The sequence below is a fragment of the Mustela putorius genome, unplaced genomic scaffold (genome assembly GCF_011764305.1).
Source record: "Mustela putorius furo isolate JIRA1106 unplaced genomic scaffold, ASM1176430v1.1 tig00003896_pilon_pilon_pilon, whole genome shotgun sequence".
Classification (NCBI taxonomy): Eukaryota; Metazoa; Chordata; class Mammalia; order Carnivora; family Mustelidae; genus Mustela; species Mustela putorius.
This window is the reverse complement of record NW_025422045.1, coordinates 13,883,038-13,905,531: the sequence shown is the minus strand read 5'-3', so window position 1 is coordinate 13,905,531 and position 22,494 is coordinate 13,883,038. Positions and strand designations below refer to the sequence as shown.

The 22,494-nt window shown below is 43.9% G+C and overlaps 1 protein-coding gene and 1 non-coding gene across 2 annotated transcripts; both read left to right on the top strand.

The window, feature by feature from the left end:
- Positions 1–1,909: 1,909 nt before the first annotated feature.
- Positions 1,910–10,552, top strand: LOC101692062 (purine nucleoside phosphorylase). Its single transcript, XM_004781453.3, has 6 exons — positions 1,910–2,114; positions 4,946–5,115; positions 8,524–8,627; positions 8,830–9,005; positions 9,122–9,312; positions 9,894–10,552. The coding sequence occupies exons 1-6, from the start codon at positions 2,104–2,106 to the stop codon at positions 10,118–10,120; spliced, it is 879 nt and encodes a 292-aa protein (XP_004781510.1). The 5' UTR covers positions 1,910–2,103; the 3' UTR covers positions 10,121–10,552.
- On the top strand, positions 6,093–6,242 carry LOC123388263. Its single transcript, XR_006602817.1, has one exon. It is a non-coding gene; the product is annotated as a U12 minor spliceosomal RNA (small nuclear RNA).
- Positions 10,553–22,494: the final 11,942 nt, after the last annotated feature.

Here is a 22,494-nt window from a genome sequence, read left to right as displayed (position 1 = left end):
CGTGTCGCAGGGCCCCGGCGGCCCGACTTCGCGCGCTTCGGGGCGTCGCGCACGCGCGCTGCGCTCCGGAGGGAGCGTCCAGGGAGGGGCCGCGGGCCGGTCGTGATCCCAGGGTTCTGGGATTGAACCCCGCATCTCTGCTCTCTGCTCTCTGCTCAGCAGGGAGCCTGCTTTCCTTCCTGCCTCTCTGCCTGGCCGTGATCTCTGTTTGTCAAATAAATTAAAAAAAAAAAAAAAAGACCTCGCAGATGATGACTTCTACAAATAGGAAGATCATCATTCTGGACAATCGCTATGGACATCTATTGTATCCTATATTATAGGATACAATCCTAACGAAGGTATGGGTTTCCTTAGAATTTCATGATCTTTTTTTCTGGCAGGACCTGCCACAAATGAGGTCATGATTAGGAATCTGTCCTGGATGGTTAATAGAATAGCCAGATCCACTGTGAGGACCATTAGAGCACAGTGGTCTCTAGATTCCCTTGCTTGAGTTGTACCAGATGACAGAAGAGCTTTGGATTACTTGCTGGCTGCTCAAGGAATCTGTGCCATCCCCATGACTTCGTGCTGCACCTAGCGTAACACCTCACAAACAGGCTCAGTTGAAAACCACCAAAATACTTAAACTTGTCATCATTAAAAGAATTCTTTTCAGTCCTCTAAGTCAGTTTAAAGTTTTCTTTCAGTCCACTTTTCAGTGGACTCCCCACAGGACTTGGAGCCCTTCTAAGATCTGGATTACAAATAATCATATTTATTATTATACTTACATGCTCCTTTTTAATTATAATTAAATCAATGATGCTTTGTATTTCTCACTGTTGTTTAGCCATTCAAGATGTCAAAATTATGGTCACACAGAGGTTTAAATGATCAACCTACAACTAACCATTGGCAATCCCTGAAGACAAATCAACTCCATGGACTTTTTTTTTTTTTTTAACTCCATGGATTTTTAAGATGAGGACAATGTCTAAGACTTGCTTCTTAAAAAACTCTTTGTTGCTGTGACTGTAAGCTCTCCATGACATTCATCATCTATAACATTTCATTTTCCCTCCTCTTTGGGACATGCATGACCTTTTAGGAATGAACCTTCTGAGCTAGGTGGGTAACAGATGACCCAGTGGCTGATCATCAATGCTTTCCAAGGAAAGATGTTGGTCAAAAGGGAAAAAATATGAAGTGGAAAACCTGGAATGGAATCACTACTGTCAGGAAAAGTGGAACCAGGAGGCTTTTAGGGAAGTGGGGCTTATGTAGATCCATCTCTGCACAGAGCATAAACTTTAAATATAGTTCGTTGCCAAACTGCAACATCTTGGCTTCTTGCAGCCCCGGAAAGCAAACTGGAAATTCAACGGAAATTAGACTCTCTTAGACAATCCTAATTTGGCAAAACAATTTATGTAAATCTTCTTGGACTTCCCCGCCCCCCCCCTTTTTTTTTTTTAACATTTTCCCTTCAGCGGAGCACAATTTGGTTTTCCTCCCAAATCCAAGTCTCCCAAATTGCAATTCCTAAGACCCCCAATAAATTTGTGTTTGCCTTGCATCCTCGTTGCAAATTTTGAACCAATTCAGATACAGGCTCACTTAATTTTATTCTGCAGTTGCAAGATATAAGGTTTAAATTTTTGTCTTTTCAAATTTCTCGCGGTTCGCTCTAGACACAACCCGGAATGGAGTTACAAAGGGTTTCGGCTTGTGACCTGGCTTGTAACCCTCTTCCCGAAGAGGCTTGCTTTTGGGAAACTTCGGCCTTGCAAACGGAAGTGGGGGCTGGGATGCTGTGCTAGAAGCCTCCAGCGGGTGGGGTGGAGCGAGGTCAGGTTCCGTGCAGGGAGAACTCAGATTAAGTAGTTAGCCCAACCTCGGGCGATTGAATCTGGGTGTGTCACCATGGAGATGGGGCTGGCTTTGCGTGTTCGGCTGCCATTGGCTGGGGACTCCGGGCTGGGCTGAGAGCCAGCTGCGAGTAACTGCATTGACTGGGCACCTCGCTCCCGGCCGGTACAGCTCAGCGCGGAGCGGCTCCGTGGACCGCATCCGAGAGGCCAAGGGCGGTCTCTTCCACAGGGCGGCGGCGGCGGCGCCATGGAGAAGCGGTGAGACGGATACCAGGCCCAGGGAATCTGGGAGGGGGAAACTGCTGTCCCCGAGATGTGGAAGCCTAGTACCGGGGCCCCGAGGGGGCCAAGAGGGGGAACGAGTGCCCTGGAAATGCAGAGAGGCTTGGCGGGGAGCCAGGTGTCGCGGCCGCGCGGCGCAGTACTGGGGTGGCAGGAATCGAGCAGGGCTGGCGTCACAGGAGCATGAAGGGGACCCGTGTAGTGTAAATACGGTGTAGTCTACTCGGGAAAGGAACCGGTGTGTTTGTGTGGGTGTGCGCGCGCGCACTGAGATCCAAGTGTCAGGGGGGCGTACGCCCTGTCCCCCAGCCACCCTGACACGCGTACCGGGAAGAGGTCTTCCCACCCCGTGTGCTTTTCACAGATGTACGTTGTAGGGTCTAGGTAAAACTGCGAGGTGTTTTTTTGTTTTTTTTTTTTTTTTGGTGACCGTTTTCAGAGGAGAGATCCTGAAGTCCCACACAGCGCCTCCCTTCCCTTCAAATTGGAGATCCAATTAAAATAACTTCGAGTCCCGGCGCCTGACTGGCTCAGGCGGTAGAGACTCTGTGACTCTTGATCTCAAGAGTCCTGAGTTCAAGCCCCACCTTGGGCGTGGCGCCTAAAGTTTAAGACTTCTAAAATTTGAGGGAAAGAATGCGCGCAGGAGCAGAGGGGAGAGGTAGAGGAACTGGGAGGAGCTGAGTAGGGAGCCCTCGGGGAGACTAGATTAGAGGACCCTGACTTCATGGACTGAGCCTCATGATCCGAATTGAGACTCTTAACCAACTGAGCCATCCAGGCGCGCGTCCCACCTCCTTTTTTTTTTTTTTTTTTTTAAATTAAGTAAGTTGAGGATGGAGTTTCCAAGGAGAGAAGGAAATCCTTACTTATTGAACTGAGCAAAAGATTGCCCATTCCTTCCACCTCGCACCTTGGAAAACTGTGCTTTGGTCCCAGAAATTGCATTCCAAGTCACCAGCATTGGGGATCACAGTAGCTCTTGGATGCACTGAGATCCAGGATGTTCTTGGGGGACTGATGGCCCATGAAGAAGTTGTATAAACTGTTACTAGATATGCTAGATGTCCAGAGCTTCTCACTTTCATTTCTTTTGCACCTCTTGGGGATTCTATTTGATGAACCATTTCATTGCTTCTTTGCATCATCCTGTGGCCCCAGCCTCATTATCCACCCCCCCCATCCTTCATCCAGTTACTACCCTGAGAGTATCCTGTTCAACTGTAGAGTCATCTGGTTTCAAAGCCTCTGCTTTTAAATAAAAGATTTCCTTTGAAGGTTTGGTTAGCTGTCTTCAGCTCTGTCACATCTCAGTCCCAGTCGCAGCCCTCCCTCCCCTGCCACCCCATCTTTGTTTTTTTTTTCCAGTTGGGTGTTTGAGAATTGGATTGGAATTGTGAGAAGAATTCTCAGTTGGTTCTTGGGTATGCATGGGTTCTGAGTAAGTGTCTATGGTTAGGTCTTTGAAGAGCAGAGAACCTTGGTGAAGAGTAGGGTGATGGGAGAGAGCAGGGTGGAGAACACAGATGGGGAAAGTAGGAGAAAGGTTCAAGTGCTGTGGTCCTGAACCTTGATTTATGGAGTGTAAGGCCTTTGGAGCTTACTGATAAGTTTCTAAAACATTTTCAGACTGCACCTGTAAGACAGGTGGGGCTGATGACGTTCCTTTGCTTTATACTTGAAACACCGGTTATTTGCTTAACCAGGCAAAATTGAGACTAGAATCCAGTTTGAGTTTGCATTCCTCTAGACCATAAATTCCTAAACCTGGTTTTAGAATCAGAATTACCTAAGACACTTCTGTAAAGAATACAGATCCTCGGGACTCTCCCCAGAATTACGGATCTCTAGGGGTGGGCTTACAGAATTTGTAACCAGCTGCTGTTGAGAAACATGAGGCATTTAGTTCTGTTGGAGCTGTTGACAACCAAAGCTCCTTTTTTGTGCTTAATCTGGTTGCTGGTGGCAAATTACCCTTTGTAATTCCATTGAACAGGATCTGTGTTGGTCTGAGTATCCAGGCAGTATGGATGTGGGGGAAATAACAGGCACATAGAATTTTTTAAAAATTTATTTGACAGACAGAGATCACAAGTAGGCAAAGAGGCACGCAGAGAGAGAGGAGGAAGCAGGCTCCCTGCTGAGCAGAGAGTCCAGTGCAGTCCCAGGACCCTGGGATCATGACCTGAGCCGAAGGCAGAGGCTTTAACCCACTGAGCCACCAAGGCGTCCCTGGCACATAGATTTTTATTAGGAGTGTTCCCATTGCCTTTTATCCCTGCCCACAGGGTAGTCTTAATTACATTTTGAGTATCCTCAGTGATAGACTGGATAGAAGGATTCTATTGGGCTTGTCACTGCCCTAAAGAAGTCTTAATCCTGAGACCCAGCCATTTTAGCCTCCTTGATTTGATTATTTTACTGTACTTCTCTGTAGACTCTATGGGCCTTTCCTCTCTAAATCTTTGCCGTAGAGAGAGATACTAAACCTGCCAAGGGTAGCAAAACTGAAGTTGGGGCTTGGGGTCAAGGTGGAAACATAGGTGTCATTAACTTATGCCAGGCTCTGGAATGAGGAGGGAGTTTCCAGCCAGACTTTTTCTCGGTGGGTCTGATTCAGAAAGAGGAGTGGGTGGGTACTTAGTGTGGTATTTCCTGAGAGTAAGGATCGCCCCTCTGGGACTGTTCTTTGTCTAGCTTCTGTGTCTCCTACCACCCTGGCACACCTCCCAGCCTTTTTGCATGGAAAGTCCTTAGTCTGTGTTGGGTTGGGAGAGAAACTTACCTTGATTTTCCTTTTCTCCTAGATTTACGTATGATGATTATCAGGAAACGAGTAAATGGCTTCTGTGCCAAACCAAGCACCGACCTCAAGTGGCGATTATCTGTGGCTCTGGGCTAGGGAATCTGGCCAATAAATTAACGGAGACCCAAAGCTTTGACTACAGCAAGATTCCAAACTTTCCCCAAAGTACAGGTGCTGGCAAGGGTGGGGGAGGAATTGGACCAAGGGATACTGATGAGAAGGCGTGCTTCTTTCATGCCTGCACCTGCTTGGCCTCTACAGCATTTGACTAAGGACAGCTTGTTTAAGAGAGGGGGAAAAGAGGAACACCTGGGTGGCTCAGTTGGTTAAGCATCTGCCTTTGGTTCAGGTCATAATCCCTGGGATCGAGTTCTGCATCAGGCTCCTTGCTCAGTGGGGTCCCTGCTTCTTCCTCTGCTTGCTGCTCCCCCTGCTTGTGCACGCTCTCTCTCTCAATCTGTCTTTAAAAAGGGGGGTGGTGGTGGTGGAAAGAGACCACCATGAATCAGAGTGACTTTAGAAGGAAATACCCCCAAAAGAAATTTTGTAATAGACAGGGCAGGTGTGTGGCAATGGTACCACATGATGACATATTTCCAGTGGTGTAATGATTCTGAATTTCATAAAGCTTTGCAGCATCTCACTCCCATGCTCCTTACCCCCACACACTATGTAGACACTGCATCTGCACAGCCCCTCTCATTTCTTTTCAGTCTGCAGATTAAATGGAAAGAGTAGTGCTCCTAGGGACAGTCAGGGAAGCCCTACCATTCTCAATCTCCCCAGCTCTAGCTCCTGTCCCAGGATAAGGTGCACACTGGTGCCCAATAATAAATGAACACGCAGACTGCCATGTTCCTGTAGACAAAATACACAGATAATGCATGGATACGCAAGACCTGATTGACACTCACCTTTTGGAAGGGGAAAGGAGCTGATGTCCCCTATGCACATGGAGCTCTGTGGGGTCTGAGGATGGCATATCCAGCATCTTAATAGCAGCTAGAAAACTCTAAGCCTACCCCTCAGAACAGAGGCAGGTAGGGAGTACTTGTTGGGCTCATGGGTAGAGTATGCAACTCTTGGTCTCAGGATTAGGACTTCGAATCCCCTGTTGGGGAAGAGTTTACTTAAAAAGGGAGGAAGCCATGCCTTCAATTTATGAGTAAGGAAAATAACAATTCGGGGTGACGCCCAAATCCTTACTGCTAACATGGGATAGATTTTTGAGTGGGTAAAGATTGCACCTAAGGTGATGTACCTACTTTACAAGATGCCTGGGAGTCACGATCTGCTCCTGCTCGTCCCCTTTCACACTGAGAGTAGGCTCATATGAAAGTAATAAATGAGGCTGGGAAGTTTCTATTACTTGTAAGTAATAAACTGGATTAACCTTCAGGGTTTAAGCCCCCCCACCCCTAACTGTGGGCAACTCCTGGAGCGGCCACGCACTTCCCTTTGCTACTGCTACTCTCCCATGTTGGCTGAACCTCTTAATTTACTGACATTTTTCCATTTACTACCTATGAAACTCTGTTTTCACCTGTGGTTCATGAATTTTAGGTTAGTGACCTTAGCCGGTTCTCTGGGGGAAAAAGAGGGGAGGGCAGATAGACCAGGTAAAATAAGGGCAAGAGTGGTTTATTTGGTTTACTTATTAATTCTCAGATAACTAATATCCATTGATTTGTTTACTCATGTTTTATTTTATTTTATTATTATTATTTTTAAAGATTTTATTTATTTATTTGACAGAGATCACAAGTAGGCAGAGAGGCAGGTAGAGAGAGAGGGGGAAGCAGGCTCCCTACTGAGCAGAGAGCCCGATGTGGGGCTCCATCCCAGGATCCTGGGATCATGACCTGAGCAGAAGGTGGAGGCTTGAACCCACTGAGTCACCCAGGTGCCCCTTACTCATGTTTTAAATTCCTGTCTTCCTTCCCCTTTTCTCTAGGAGTTAAGACTTTGCACAGGTATTTTTCAGACCCTATGAAGCAAGATTGGGAGACCAGAGCACAGAGGTGGGAATGGGGGGTTGGGGAAAGAAAGATTAAAAAGAGGGGGAGGGTAGGGCATCTGGGTGGCTCAGAGCCACCCAGACTCTGACTCTGACTCCTGGTTTCAGCTCAGGTCTGATCTCAGAGCTGTGAGATGGAGCCCAGAATCCTGCTGACTTTCAGTGGGGATTCTGCTTAAGACTCTCTCTCTCTCTGACCCTCCCCCTGTGCACCCTCTCTCTCTCAAATAAATAAATCCTTAAAAAAAGAGAGAGAGGGAAGGCAAAGGGCAAAGTTTTCTTTATCAACCTATTTTTTTATACTTTCGTTTTCCTAGCTGTTATCTCTGCTCTATTACTGGCAGGTTTTTTTTACTTTTTTTTATAAGCTCTTTTGTCTCTGACCATCCATCAACTTTTCCTCTTGATTTTGGTTCCTCTCTCACACCACCCATTGCCTCTTGGTTAGGTGGTCGAGTCCATTAGAGGAGAAATGCCAGAGAAGGGAAATGGTAATAGTGGTTCTTATGTCTGTGTGGGGAGTTATTTGGCACTCCCACATCCCTGCAGGCCCCACTAGGGGCCTGTATTCCTACACGATGGTTTTGTGGGTCATAATGGAGGTGACTTAGATGGGTCCAAACTCTGCCCATTTGCCTGCTGGTCAGTAGCCTCTTTAGGAAGCTAGAATATACCATGAGCTCCCTTTTAAGAGTCAATTAAACCATGGTTTAGTTAGGGTAAGAAATAAGAAGAGGGGTACCTGGGTGTCGCATTCAGTTAAGTGTCTGCCTTCGGCTCAGGTCATGATCCCAGGGTCCTGGGATTGAGCCCCTCGTCAGGCTCCTTGCTCAGTTGGGAGCCTGCTTCTCCCTCTCCCTCTGCCTGCCGCTCCCCCTGCTTGTGCTGTCTCTCTCTCTCTCTGTCTCTCTGTGACAAAGGAATAAATAAAATAAAGATTTTATTTATTCCTTTGACAGAGAGAGAGAGGTCACAAATAGGCAGAGCAGCAGGCAGAGATAGAGGGGGATGCAGGCTCCCTGCTGAGCAGAGAGCCCGATGTGGGGCTCGATCTCAGGACCCTGAGATCACGACCTGAGCCGAAGGCAGAGGCTTAACCCACTGAGCCACCCAGAAAGACATTTTGAGAATTTTTAAATTTTTGGAAAAGTAATATGTAATGACTACATTTACTGCAGTCATTATTTCCCACTTACTCTTATTTTTTACTCACTTTCATTCTCTTGTGGTATGGCCTTCTTATCCTTTTGAAGTTTCTTTAAAAAAAAAAAAACCCTCCTTCTTTTCCTTTGCTACATGCATGCTTCACATTGAACATCCTTACTCCCATAGCCCCAATCTCAAGATGTATTTATATGCTTATTTGTAGGCTTATGATTGATTTATTTCTGTCTCTGCCAGACTTCAGCTTTCTGAAAGCAGAGAGAAGAATGTTTTCTTCGGCTTAATTACATCCTCACATGTTGGGCGCAATGAGTTGGCTGGTAGTGGGTGCTCGTTCAGTGGATATGTATCCTATGAAGGCATCACCCTATTCTTTCTCCTTTCTGTTTTGCATACAGTGCCAGGTCACGCTGGTCGACTGGTGTTTGGATTCCTGAATGGCAAGGCCTGTGTGGTGATGCAGGGCAGATTCCACATGTACGAAGGCTACTCGATCTGGAAGGTAAGTCAGGTCAAAGCCTGGATGGATCTGGAAGGAGGGGGAGAGAGTTCTTAATCCTATTTTATTACCTAGATTCCTGGGCTAGATAGGTTTTAGGCCTTTCCTTTCTCTTCTTTCCTGATCTGTATCTTGCCTATCTGTGTGAGTGGGTTGGTGACATTGTTAAGAACACTTTATGGTCTTTTGTCTTGTGCTTTGTAAGGTGACATTCCCAGTGAGGGTCTTCTACCTTATGGGTGTGGACACCCTAGTGGTCACCAATGCAGCTGGAGGACTCAACCCTGAGTTTGAGGTCGGAGATATCATGCTAATCCGTGATCATATCAACTTACCTGGCTTCAGTGGTGTGAATCCTCTTATGGGGCCCAATGATGAAAGGTGTGTATCTTGCTTTGTAATTTTTTTTATAGCTGGGTAAGGTTTAAGGATTTGTCTGGAAATCAGGAGCGGGCTCATGTGGTTCCAGGAATCTGAGATTCTAACCTGTGCTCTAGGTTCGGACTTCGTTTCCCTGCCATGTCCAATGCCTATGACCGGGATATGAGGCAGAAGGCTCACAGTGCCTGGAAACAGATGGGGGAGCAGAGAGAGCTAAAGGAAGGCACCTATGTGATGCTGGCAGGCCCCTCCTTTGAGACTGTGGCAGAGTGTGGGCTGCTGCAGAAGCTGGGGGCAGATGCTGTTGGTGAGCAGGGGAACTTTGGCTGGAGGCTCGAAGAGGGAGGGGCGTGGTAAAAATAGGGATGGAAAGGAGTAAAAAATGATAGACCTCAATGGTGAATTGGGAGAGGATCTAATTTAAGGGAAGATTGAGTTAAAGTGATTTGAAAGGTGTTGAGATTTGGTGTCTTGTCAGCATTAAACCTCCCCACCCAGCACCTCGGGCTTTAACAGCCGTAATGCTAATGACCCATCCATGATTCCATGACTACTTCTAAAGATTATTCTAAAAAAATAGTATTATAGACCACTTTGTGTACCTCTGGCTGGAAGATGGAACCTCATCCTTAGAATTGACTTCAGAATAACCAGAAACAGATAGAGAAGTAATCGTAGTGTTTATAAGTGATGTGTAAGGCCCTCTGAGGCCCCACTCACTGAAGCAATACAGAACAACCCAAGCCAGACAGGAAATTAGCTGCTTCTCTGGATGATTTTTTGAGATACTAAATTGTCAGTGAGGTAATGAATGGAGATGAGGCCAGAGGGTGAGGAAAATAGTCCTTTGAGGATCCTGATGGTTGATTTCCTCTCTCTCCTCATCAGGCATGAGCACAGTTCCAGAAGTTATAGTTGCAAGGCACTGTGGACTTCGAGTCTTTGGCTTCTCCCTCATCACTAACAAAGTCATCTTGGATTATGAAACCAAGGAGAAGGCCAATCATGAGGAAGTACTGGAGGCTGGAAGACAAGCTGCAGAAAAGTTGGAACAGTTTGTCTCTGTTATTATGGCCAGTATCCCACCACCTGCCAAAGCCTGTGAGCTGGAGTGATCTGGCCTTTCCCTAATGGGATCCAAGTAGCTGCTGTCTACTTTGGTCCCTTGCTGGGGTCATGTGCCTCTGCCCTTCAGTAGTAGGAGAAAGGAGAGGAAGATCCCTGTCCTTCACCTTCACCATTTCTCCCACCAGACCATTCTGCGCAGGCTTTTTTTATCGTTACCTCAAATCATTTATCAGTTCCCTACCCTCTTCTTCAGGAGCTAGAGCCCAGCCCTTGCTGTGTCTATGGCGGGGGTGTGACCTGGGCTGTTGAACTTGGCACAGTAGCTACTGCTGTCCTTCTGATGTAATGCATTCACATTCCTGGGGACTCGGTTCTGACTCCTCCAAAGCAGGAGAGCCCCCCGTAAGGGCCATCACAGTCCAATACCCCTAGGACTTTTGTATTCCCATATTTTGAGAATAAAAAGAAAGATGAAATAATTCCTTCATTTTTATGTGGTTTGGGATGAGGGTAGGGGCACAGGCCCAGTTTGGCATCAGAGGTTGAGATCCCATGTCTTGTGTGACTATCTGCTTCTAAGACAAGTGGCGAAGAACTGAGATGGGTGGCGTGTGACTGCATGGAAGCATGAGGAGAGCCAAGACGGGAAGATACAGATGTTAGAAGGTAAAGAAGGAAGGGCTAACATCTGGCACAAGACGGCCCCTTTCTTCAGACCAGTCTTGCCTCTGTCCTTTGCCTTCTGATTGCTTCATGCCCTGTCTACACTCTGATGAATATCTGAATTGCTTCACTGGTCTCAGCTGTTCCACAGTTGGCTATTTTCTTCTTATGCCCTGATGATATTTCTTGTTGGTTTCTTTCTCTCCCTTACCCTAACTTGTGCCATAATTAATGGCAACCCTACATTCCCTCTCTGCATTCTGGCAATGCTGTGGCAAATACCTCTTTCTCTGCTACCAGTCATCCCGCTGCAGGTTCGAGTCCTGCCAGCGCCAGGCAAACCTGTGAAGTTAGTCATACTTCACTTCTCTTTGCGTACCTCCTTTTCTCCTAGTGTTTCATTCCTGGGTTCTAATCTTTCTCTTCACTTTTGCTTGCTCAGAAAACCCCAGTGACCCAACATCCAGGCATTTGCTGGTTCATTGCACTATTCTGTTCACTCACCAGTTTGCATTCAGCTGGCCGGTGAGTTGCAAAACCACGCTACTCTCCCAGACCTCTTTGCCTTTTGAGGAAAGGTGGAATTGGATGAGCCACTAATAGTAGTGAATGTCAGTTGTCCATTGAAAACTTTTAAAGCCTCTCAAATCATCCTTTGTTTGGTAACTGACCTACCTACCTGAACCCAGCACAAAGAAAAGGTATCCTGGAATGGCCCTGTCCCCACTCTCTATCTTGTCTATTTTTTGTACATCCACTGGCTCTAAACCCTACCTGGACCTTCAGGTACTCTGCTGGTGTATGCCACGCGCCCGTGAGAGAGCTGGCTTAGAGGGAAGTACTGTGTGTCCTTCAGATACGTATGTTAACTGTAACTTGTTGATCTAATGAGATGGTTCATAAACATTTTTTTATCAAGTTAGTGAATTATAACACCCTCAGCCAAGAAAATATTAAATTAAAAATATAAAAGTCCTCTTAACTGCCCTTCAATCTTAAGAGAGATGCATTTGTGAAACCATTAACTGTTAATACAAGATGATGTAAAATGTGTAAAAGTTACATAAAATGGGAGCCCAACGGATATACCTGTTGTATACTCTGGACCTTAAAGATTGGGTTGTTTCATGAAAACTTTGAGTTTAGCCCTAAAGGATGGAAGAGAGGAAAAGGTTTTCATAATCAGGTAAGCCAAAGCACAGAGCTATAAAAAGTACTAGACATGTTCATGGGTCATTGTCACAACAAGTATAATGAGGACAGAAAACATGAGGGTTCTAATGAGACACGGGCAAACATACTTGGAGGTTAGAAAGGGAAAGCATTTGTTGCTTGGCTTTCCTACCCCTGATCTGCCTCATGGTGAGATGGCTCGGGAATGAGAACGGTGCCATCTAAAAAATAGGTCCCAGAGAGATTCAAATGGAATTGTTAGACACACCTTTAGCCATTTAAATGTAGTAGATGGGTTTGCCCATTTACCCTGTAAAGGGTGTCATGTATTTAATGATAAAATACTAGATTCAAGGGTTTCTGGGTGGCTTAGTCGATGAAGTGTCTGCTTTCCGGCTCAGATTGTGATCCCAGAGTTCTGGGATCCACCCTCCCTCCCTGTTCCCAGGTTCCCTGCTCATGGGGGAGCCTGCTTCTCCCTCCCTCTATGCCCCTCCTCCTCTCTCAGATAAATAAAATCATTTTATTTTTTTAAAGATTTTATTTATTTATTTGACAGAGATCACAAGCAGTCAGAAAGGCAGGCAGAGAGAGAGTGGGAAGCAGGCTCCTTGCTGAACAGAGAGCCCAAAATGGGGCTCAATCCCAGGACCCTGAGATCAGAACCCGAGCCAAAGGCAGAGGCTTAACCCATTGAGCCACCCAGGCATCCATATAAGAAAAATTTTACAAGAAGAATAAAAGCAACTTTATTAAGTTAATTTATGTATATTTATCCATTTAAAGTAAATAATTGATTGGCGTTTAGTATTTTCACAGGTCAGTATAATCATCCCCACAGGAAATTAAAGAATATTTTAAGCAACTCAGAAGGAAACCTTGTACCTTTTAGCTACTATGCCCTCAACACTCCCTAACCCAAGCAACCATTAGTCTAGTTTCTGCTCTATAGATAGAATTATCTTGGACCTTTATATGAAGGGAATTGTATATAGAATCATGTGGACTTTGTATCTGGCTTCTTTCACTTAGCATGTTTTCAAGGTTCTTCTGGGTTACAGCCTCTGTCAGTACCTCGTTTCTTTTTATAACCAAGGAATAGTCCATAGCATGGGTACACTGCATTTTTTTTTTTAAAGATTTTATTTATTCATTTGACAGAGAGAAATCACAAGTAGGCAGAGAGGCAGGCAGAGAGAGAGAGAGGAGGAAGCAGGCTCCCTGCTGAGCAGAGAGCCCGATGCGGGACTCGATCCCAGGACCCTGAGATCATGACCTGAGCTGAAGGCAGCGGCTTAACCACTGAGCCACCCAGGCGCCCCAGGTACACTGCATTTTATCAAGTATCTTCAAAGTGCCAACCAACTCAACCCAAACTGAATGGATCAGTTTAGGTGAGCAAGAGAATAAAGCAAAAGTCAAGGAAGGAGGTCTGGGAAGATAACTCAGAGAAGGGTAGTTCTCAGAAACAGTCTGTGATGAGACTTACTCTCTAGAGGTGCCTGCAAAAGAGATTTAAAAGAAAAAGATTTTATTTATTTGAGAGACAGAGCACAAGCAAGGGAAAGCTGAGGGGCAAAGGGAGAAACAGACCCGGGGCTCAATCCCAGGGTCCTGAGATCATGACCTGAATGGAAGGCAGATGCTTAACTGACCGAGCCACCTAGGCACCCCCCAAAATTGATTTTCTTTAATCTCAGGATAGGTGTCAAAACACACATTTCAAGGCAGGCTTTTCTGCCCTGGCCATATCATGGTCACCTTTATCAACACCAATAATGTTTATTAATCATGTACTTTGTACAGAACATTGTCCTACAAACCATGAAATAAATTGGCAAAAGGACAAAGGGCTTCCAATCTAAATCAGATATTGGATACGTGGGTTAAAGAAAAGCTGAATCATTTGTGTCCTCTACACCTACTTTTAGTCTTTTCCTATGATGTCAGTATTTGGAAAATTTTTGAAAAAGGAATAATGTGTGAAAAGTAGCCTGTGCTAAGTGCCAATGATAAAAGGTACTACAGGGATTCAAAGAGAACCAGCATGGGATGAGGAGTGGGAAGGGGCAGTGAGACTTGAGTTAGGCCCTACAGGAAAAATAGGTGAAGAGGGTATTGCACTCCAGGGAAGGCACTCCATGAAGGTAGATTGAGGAATGTTTGATCACTGAACAGAACAAAATGGCAAAATTGAAGAAACCATGAGTGGGAACAGTGGGAGATAAGTGAACAAAGCTAGATTGTTCAGGGGTCCAATTCCAGGCTAAGGAGTGAAAATCTTCATTTAGGAAAAAAAAGAAGGCTTTTTAAGTAGGGACTGATGGGTGAAAATCATGCTACTGTTCTGATGGACAGAAGCCAAATTGGAAGCTTTGGCTTCCTTTCGGGCTGTTTTGATGGTAGAAAGAACTTCCACCCCAAACTCGCTGAATATAATAACATCACCGGTAGCATTAAGTATTTAACCAAATTGGTCTTTTGTAGTGCTTAAAAGACTACACTGTTATAAAATAAAATGTAAAGGTAAAAGTGCAAGCAATTTAGCAATGAAAATATACACTTAAGTCAAATTAGTGGTTTTCATTTTTTTTTACATTAAAACTTTGAGCACATAGTTTAAAACTTAAGCAACATAAGATGCATACAGTGAGGGGCACCTGGGTGACTGTCATTAAGCATCTGCCTTTGGCTCAGGTCATGATTCCAGGCTCCTGGAAGCCGGGAGCCTGCTTCTACCTCTACCACTCCCTCTGCTTGCATTCCCTCTCACTGTCTCTCTCTCTCTGTCAAATAAATAAATAAAAATCTAAAAAAAAAAAAAGTTGCCTGCAGTGAAGTTTCACTTGCATCCTGTCCTCCATCTGCCTTTCCTTCCCCACCCCACTGGTAACCACTTTAGTTTTCTGTGCATTCTTCCAGGATTTATAAAAAATATAAGCAAATGTAAATATATGTTCTCATTTTTACCTCCTATTATCCATGGAAGCTAATAGGTTATATATATTGTCCTGCATCTTGCTATTTTCTTTCTTTGTTCTCTTTTAAGATTTTATCTATTTGTGAAAGAGAGAGATTGCTGTTTTATGTCTTGAGATGTTTTGCATGTACTATACACGTATCAGTGTGCTTTTTTGATGACTAGGTCAGCACTGTCAAGGATACATGTCTGTCACCTCAAGTTTTTTTAGAAGCAAAGGAAGAATATGGCCTTGATGTTTTTTAGCCACTGTCCAGGCTATTTGTTGATCGCCAATAGGAATAGAGACCCAGATAATACCACCTGCCATCCCTTTAAAACAAGAAGGTCGGGGAGAACAGAACTGTTCTTTCTGTGTTGTGCCCTCTGTCTAGATCTGATTTGGCTTAGATTTGCATTTTTTTTCTTTGTAAACAGGCATCTGCTCTTCCTAACTACTTTGTGTTTCTAAAGGATATCGTTTGAACAAACACTGGCTCTCTGCCTGGTGTTCCTGTTATTGTGAACTTGGACTCTAACGAAAATGGAATATTTCCAGTCCTTAGCCTTTTTGCCAGATTTTTTGTTTTGAACTCCATTAGACTTGACATTGTTTGGAATGAATCCTTATTCTCTGGTATTTAGGTCGAAGACCTCCCCTGCCCCTTCCATTTGGTTTTCATATTCAACTCACGTCCATTCTGAGTTTCTTCATTGTGGGAAGCTTATTATCTCAACAGCCACTCTCTCTTTTTTTCTTGCTTTCTCTCTCTCTCTTTTTTTTTAAAGGCAGGATTTTTTTTTTAAGAGTTTATTTATTTATTTGACAGAGATCACAAGTAGACAGAGAGGCAGGCAGAGAGAGAGAGAGAAAGAGAGAGAGAAGCAGGCTCCCCGTTGAGCAGAGAGCCTGATGCGGGACTCGATCCCAGGACCCTGAGATCATGACCTGAGCTGAAGGCAGCAGCTTAACCCACTGAGCCACCCAGGCACCCCTGCTTTCTATCTCTTTGTTACTCATTTTTAAAATGCCGTTTTGTTTGTTGGCTATTTGATTTTGGCCTTAGACTTCCTTTTTCTTATTTTATTTTGAAGGGTCCGAGAGATGCCTTATGCAGCAAACCCTGTCCTGCAGTGGTATTGTGTATTGTGTAACCCTTAGACACATGAGGAGTCTCCATCCAAGGAGGGGCTTTTGGCAGTCACACTCATTTATGAGACAACTAGGGTCGACATAGTCTAATGTGACCCTCGCTTACTTGGGAGTTTTCGGTAACAGTGCACTCTTCTGGTAAAGACATTGGAGTCAGGATGTTTGTAGTCCCATCTGAGTTGGAAAATGTGTTCATTTCTCTGATTGAGCTATTTTTTGCCCTTTGGATAAATAATCCTACTTGGTTTTTTCTTCAAAGGATATCTGGGTCAGTTCTTGTCATCAGTCTGCACCTAGTAGGGCATTCAGATAACCAGAACTTTGACCTGATGATCCTGCATTACATTTGTCCATTTTTTTTTCCATTTATTTTGAACTTTGTCCTTTTATAATGAGATTATTAAGCCAGAAATGCTGGCGTGTGTGGGTGTGCATATGTGTGCATATATGCATATGTGCAAAAACCAAAATTATCAACTTAAAAACTCTTGTCTGCCCATGAAAACTTGAAAAAACTTGAAGTTTCCCAATGTCTCAGACAGGGCACTCTTCAAATGTAAGTTTCTGGGCTGCGCCGCAGGGAAAAAGATGAACAAGGAAGGTATGTTTATTTACGTATGTTCCAGAGATTAAGGAACAGAGAAGAATGAGACAATATGCCTGTCTTTGTGGAGCTTACCTTAAATTGGGGGAGTCAATTTACAAATAAATACAAATGTAAAGAAATCTAAGGAAATGGTAAGGGTTAAGAAAAAATAAAGTGAGGGAAATGGATAGTAATAGAGGAAGGAAAGGCAAGTCAAAACTACAGTGAGATACCATTTCACACTCAGCAGAATGTCTACAATAAGGCAGACATTAACCAGTGTTGGCAAGGAGACAGAAACAGGAACGGTCATGCATCGCTCACTGGTGGGAAGGTAATAGGGTGTTGCCACAAAACAGTTTGGCAGTTTCTCAAGAAGTTAAGCACAAAATTACCATATGGCCCAGCAATTTCACTTCTAGGTATCTACCAAAGAGAAATAAAAACATAACCACCCAGGGGTGCTTGGCAGGCTCAGTTGAAAAAAAATAAAAAAAGAAAAAAACTATATCCATTAAAGACTTACACACAAATGTTCACAGCAACATTAGTCGTAATAAAAAATGAAATAATTGGTGAACAAAAAATATATATCCATACAATGTAATACCATTCAGCTATAAGAAGAAACAAACTACCCACACTGTTCTTGTCATGGATGAACCTCAAGAACCTGCTGAGTAAAATAATTAGATACAAAAGAATCATTCTATGATTCTGTTTATATGAAATTCCAGGAAAGACAAACTTGTGGAGACAGAAAGTAGATAGTGGTTTCCTGGGGTCCAGGGTGGAAATGGAAATGAAAGAAGCATAAGGGATCTTAGGGGATGAGAACAGAACAAATGGGTGCATTGCTAGTAACGCTACTAAAAGTCACTGAATTGGTGGCTCAGTGGGTTAAGCCTTTCTGACTTCAGCTCAGGTCATGATCCCAAGGTCCTGGGACTGAGTCCCACATCAGTGCTCTGCTCAGCAGGGAGCCTGCTTCCTCTTCTTTTCTCTCTCTCCGTGATCTCTTTATGTCAAATAAATAAATTTTAAAAATCTTAAAAAAAAAAAGTCACTGAATTGTACACTTGAAATGGGTAAATTTTATGATATGTAAAATATACCTCAGTAAAGGGTTTTTTTTTGTTTTTTTTTTAAAGAAAGTAATAAAAGGGCAAGAGATTTCAAGTGGGTTATTTTGGGGAAAGCCTGAGGAGCTGCCATTTGACCAGAGGCCTGGGTAAATAACTACATGGCCATGAAAAATAAGGAGACTTGGTAAGTTTCTGAATTCTTGGTAATGATGTGTGAGTCAGTAAGAAGGAGACATCATTTAAGAATGTTTATTTCAGTTTTAAAAAAGCAGAATCTAGGGGCGCCTGGGTGGCTCAGTGGGTTAAAGCCTCTGCCTTCTGCTCAGTCGTGATCCCAGAGGCTTGGGATCAGCCCCACATCGCATTGGGCTCTCTGCTCATCAGGGAGCTTGCTTCCCCCTCTCTCTGCCTGCCTCTCTGCCTACTTGTGATTTCTGTCTGTCAAATAAACAAATAAAATCTTAAAAAAAAAAAAAAGCAGAATCTAGGAATTTGTTATGGATTACAGAGAGTTTAAGAATAAAGAAAAAAGCCTTATTTGGATATTCAGAGTAGAACATTAAAATAGCATCAACATTGAAATAGACATTAAAACAATATTCCAGGGGCACCTGGGTGGCTCAGTGGGTTAAAGCCTCTGCCTTCGGCTCAGGTCATGATCCTAGGGTCCTGGGATCGAGCCCCGCATCAGGTTCTCTGCTTAGCGGGGAGCCTGCTTCTGCCTTTCTGTCTACTTGTGATCTCTGTCTGTCAAATAAATAAATAAAATAAAATAAAAAGCCCAAAAAACAAAAAAAAAAAAAAACAAAAAACCCCAATATTCCAAACAAATAACTGCAAATTTCCCGTATTAGTTCCTTCAGTCCCATACAACTAATTCTTATTCTGCTAGATCTTGCGTAAGCAGTCCCATGAAGTTGTTTGCTTATTGACCAAGAGTTCTGGAAATTTTGGCTCAATCCACTGGTTTGGTATGAAAGTTGTCTAAATATCATTAACTCAAAAACCTGTCCTTAGGAGTCTATGCTTTAAAGGGCCAATGCCTTGAAGTATCTAGTACAGTCCTTTTTCACAAGGCTCTGACACCACCTTTTATCAAAGACACAAATTCTCATTAGTATTTATAACGGAGCCTTCAGGCCAGCAATAAACAAAAACTACCTATGGGTGACAGAACCTTAAAATGCCTGTGGTTAGTTTATTGCTGATAATCTTCAGATGTGAACATGTAGGAAGTTTCATAATAAGAATAACGCACCTCACAAGGAAATTTGGTTGTTTCTTTGGAATGTAAAACAGTAATAAAAGCCATTTCAAAAAAAACTTCAGACAAAATGTCTTTAAAGATAGTTAAGCCTATTTCAAAGTAGTCAGTGCATGTTACTTGTGCTGATTGATAAAAATGGATGAATGTAATATTTATAGAAAATGCAACCCAGAATATTACTGAGCTGGCATCTTTCCTAGCAGAGGTGTAGGATTTAGATATAATTTGGGGAGTTCGTTCTGTAAACTTTGTTGGTTCTAGAAGTTCCTGTCGCACTAGAGTAGGGATGGTTGTGGTCTGTTTTATTGATCATATGTTATTAGCAAAACCCCTCCAACATTACAGAAGGTGCCAAAATCACTCAGTTAGAAAGAACAGGATGCAGGGCCATAACTCCCCAGAGGATCATCTACTAAATGGAACCAGGGCTAGACAGGGCCTACACTAGACAAGCCCAGACCAGGGTGACTGCAGAAATTAGAGGTGACAAAGAAGTATAAGGATGAAAGATCTGGGTGGACATCTGCCTTCCTCTTGGTCATAATCTCAGGATCCTGAGATCAAGTCCTATGTCAGGCTCCTTGCTCAGTGGGGAATCTGCTTCTCCCTCTGCCTGCTGCTGCCCTGTTTGTACTCTCTGACAAATAAATCAATAAAATCTTAAAAAAAAATAAGAAAGAAAAAAAGAAAAGAAAAATCCAGCACCGGTTAGAAGGGTTGAGTTCTATGGATTTGACCAGGTTTATGTGAGTTCATTTTATAAATGTGAATTATCATGATTCTTACTAAGAACCGAAAATATCCATCTTATATGAGATACATATTTTTAAGATTGTTTTGGGCATCAGTGATAACCAGTTGTTCTCTAGATCCATGAGGAAATGACTTCAATAGGACCAGACCATCAGGGGCAAGATATCTGGGATAAAAGAAGGAACAATTGGTGGGATCCTATAGGTCAGAGTCCTGCCCCCATTCTACTGCCTCCTAGCTATGTGGCCCGAGGCAAGTCACTTACTTCGAGATTACTGTAAAACAAGAGAAATAATTTTAGTTCCTTTTACTTGTTGAGGAAGTTGTAAGGGTCATATAAGGTCATTTAGGTGGAAGTAAACTAAAATGCAAAGCCATCTGATTAGGTCCTCAGAAAGCCTAAATACCACCATTGTATGAATTGAAAGGAAAGGCACTTCCTCTGGGTGAAATCAGCTCTGCACCAGTTTGCACAGTTTGTTGCACAGAGCACAGTTAGGTTCTGGTCTCTACGTACTGCATGGCTGGCTATCCCGAGCACAGAGTAAACTTCAAAACGGCTCCTTCCTTCCTTCCTTCCTTCTTTCCTTCCTTTCTTTCTAAGATTTTATTTATTTATTTGATAGAGATCACAGGAAGGCAGAGAGGTAGGCAGAGAGGGAGGGGGGAAGCAAGCTCCCCGCTGAGCAGAGAGCCCTGAGGTGGGGCTCCATTCCAGGACCCTGGAATCATGACCCCAGCCAAAGGCAGAGACTTTAATCCACTGAGCCACCCAGGCGCCCCTGTAGAACGGTTTCTGCATGGGAAATGACACTGCGTGGGAGCACCAGGAAGCGTTCCCTACCAAGATGATTGCCTGGTCTCCTCCATGGCTAGGTCCCTTTGGGTTTCGTGGGTCGGGCTAAACCAACACCAGGCTCTGCACACTCCTGAGCACTCTGCAGTCCTAACGGAGGTCAGTGTTTGAGCATAGGGTCATCTCAAGTAACCTGTCTGTCTCTGAAAAATGCCTCCCACCCCACTGGCCCCACTCTGAACCTAGGTGCATTTGGAGGGCATGTGTGTGATGAAAACCCTGGGGAAAAAAGGCAATGGCTCGTTTGGGACCCACAGCAAAGTTGAATCCCTTCGTAGTGAATTGATGTTCATTTTCCCTTCTTTTGTTTTTATGTTTCTCATCCTGAGAAACTCCTCGTAGTTTGGAGAACATCCAGCTGGAGGCTGAGCTGGTTTCACATCCATCCAGTCAGCTGTCACTAGACAGAAGCAGCTGCCACTGCAGGGTGAGGGAAAAGCTCCTGTGTGCCCAGTGGAGGAGTGTGCTGACCATTGCTAATTCTTGCATAACCAAGTGCTTCTCAACCGCATCCCCAAATCCGGACTTTCATAGCAAAGACGCTGTACCTCCCTTTCACTACCCTGAGGTGTGATTCTCAGATGCAATCACAGGGATTCACACTTACCCCCAGGCAACTCGTCTTTGGAGTCCGAGCACTCAAACATCATTGCTCCAACAAGTCTTGCCTTTCACTCCTGCATTATTGGTTTTCTTCTCTGCTTAGTCTTTATTATCTGTAAACAAGCTGGTGTTGTCTTTTCTTAAAAACAAAACAAAGTAGAAAACCAACCTTCTCTTGACCCTTATGCCCTTTCAGTCTCATACTTTAGATACCTGGTCATATGCTGATGGCTCTGAAATTTGTAGCTCCAGCTCACACTGGTCTGCTGTACAGTCTCCTATAGTCACTATATTTACCGCCTGACATCTCGACTTGAAAATTTAATACGGGTGTTGAATTTAACATCCACACAGGGCTGAGTGGGGTGGAAGAAGACCACAGGCTAGATATCCTGTGTAAATAACCGTGTAGGTAAGGGTCCTATGTGTGCAGACATGTGTTTCTCCATACTGTTAGTAAACTATCTATAATGAGGCTTGACACTTAATATAAGTGTTTATTTTGCAAAAATTATTGGTTCATAGGAAGTTGCCAAGATAACACAGAGAGCTCTAATGTACCCTTCACCCGCTTCCTCGTGATTACATCTTACGCATCCACATGATGTGTGAGATTGACAGTAGCATAATGTGTGTGTGTGTGTGTGCGTGTGTGTGTAGTTCTGTGTCTTTTTATTTTATGTGTTAATTTATGTAGTCACTGCTGCAAACAAGATACAGAATGACTTCATCACCACCAAGATTTCCCTTGTGTGGGTGTCTGGCTAGCTTAGGCAGTAGAGCGTGGGACTCTTGATCTTGGGTCCTGAGTTCGATGGGTGTGGATATTACTTCAAAACAAAACAAAAAAAACTACAAAAGGACCTCCCTTGTAGTACCTCCTTAGAGCCACATCTGTGTCCTTACGCCCACCATTCAAACCCCTGACACTGTTCTCCATATTGCATGGATGTCATCTAAATGGAGTTATAGGGTACACGGCCTTTGATGTTATTATTTCTTTCATGCAGGGTAATACCTCTGAGATTCATCCAGGTGATTCCGAGTGTCAGCAGCCCATCCCTCTTTACTGCTGAGTAGGATTGCGTGCTGTGCATGCCTTCCAGTTTGTTTAGCCCCTCACCCAGTGGAGGACATGTGGGCTATTTCTAGTGTGGGCTAATACAAATGAAATGCTGTTAACATTCATGTACAAGTTTCTGGGTGGACACATGTTTTCATTTCTCTGAGATAAATGCCCACGAGTGTGATTGTTGAGTTGTAGGATAAGCATGTAGTTAGTATTTTTAAAAAATCTGCCAAACTATTTCCCAGGTAATAGTA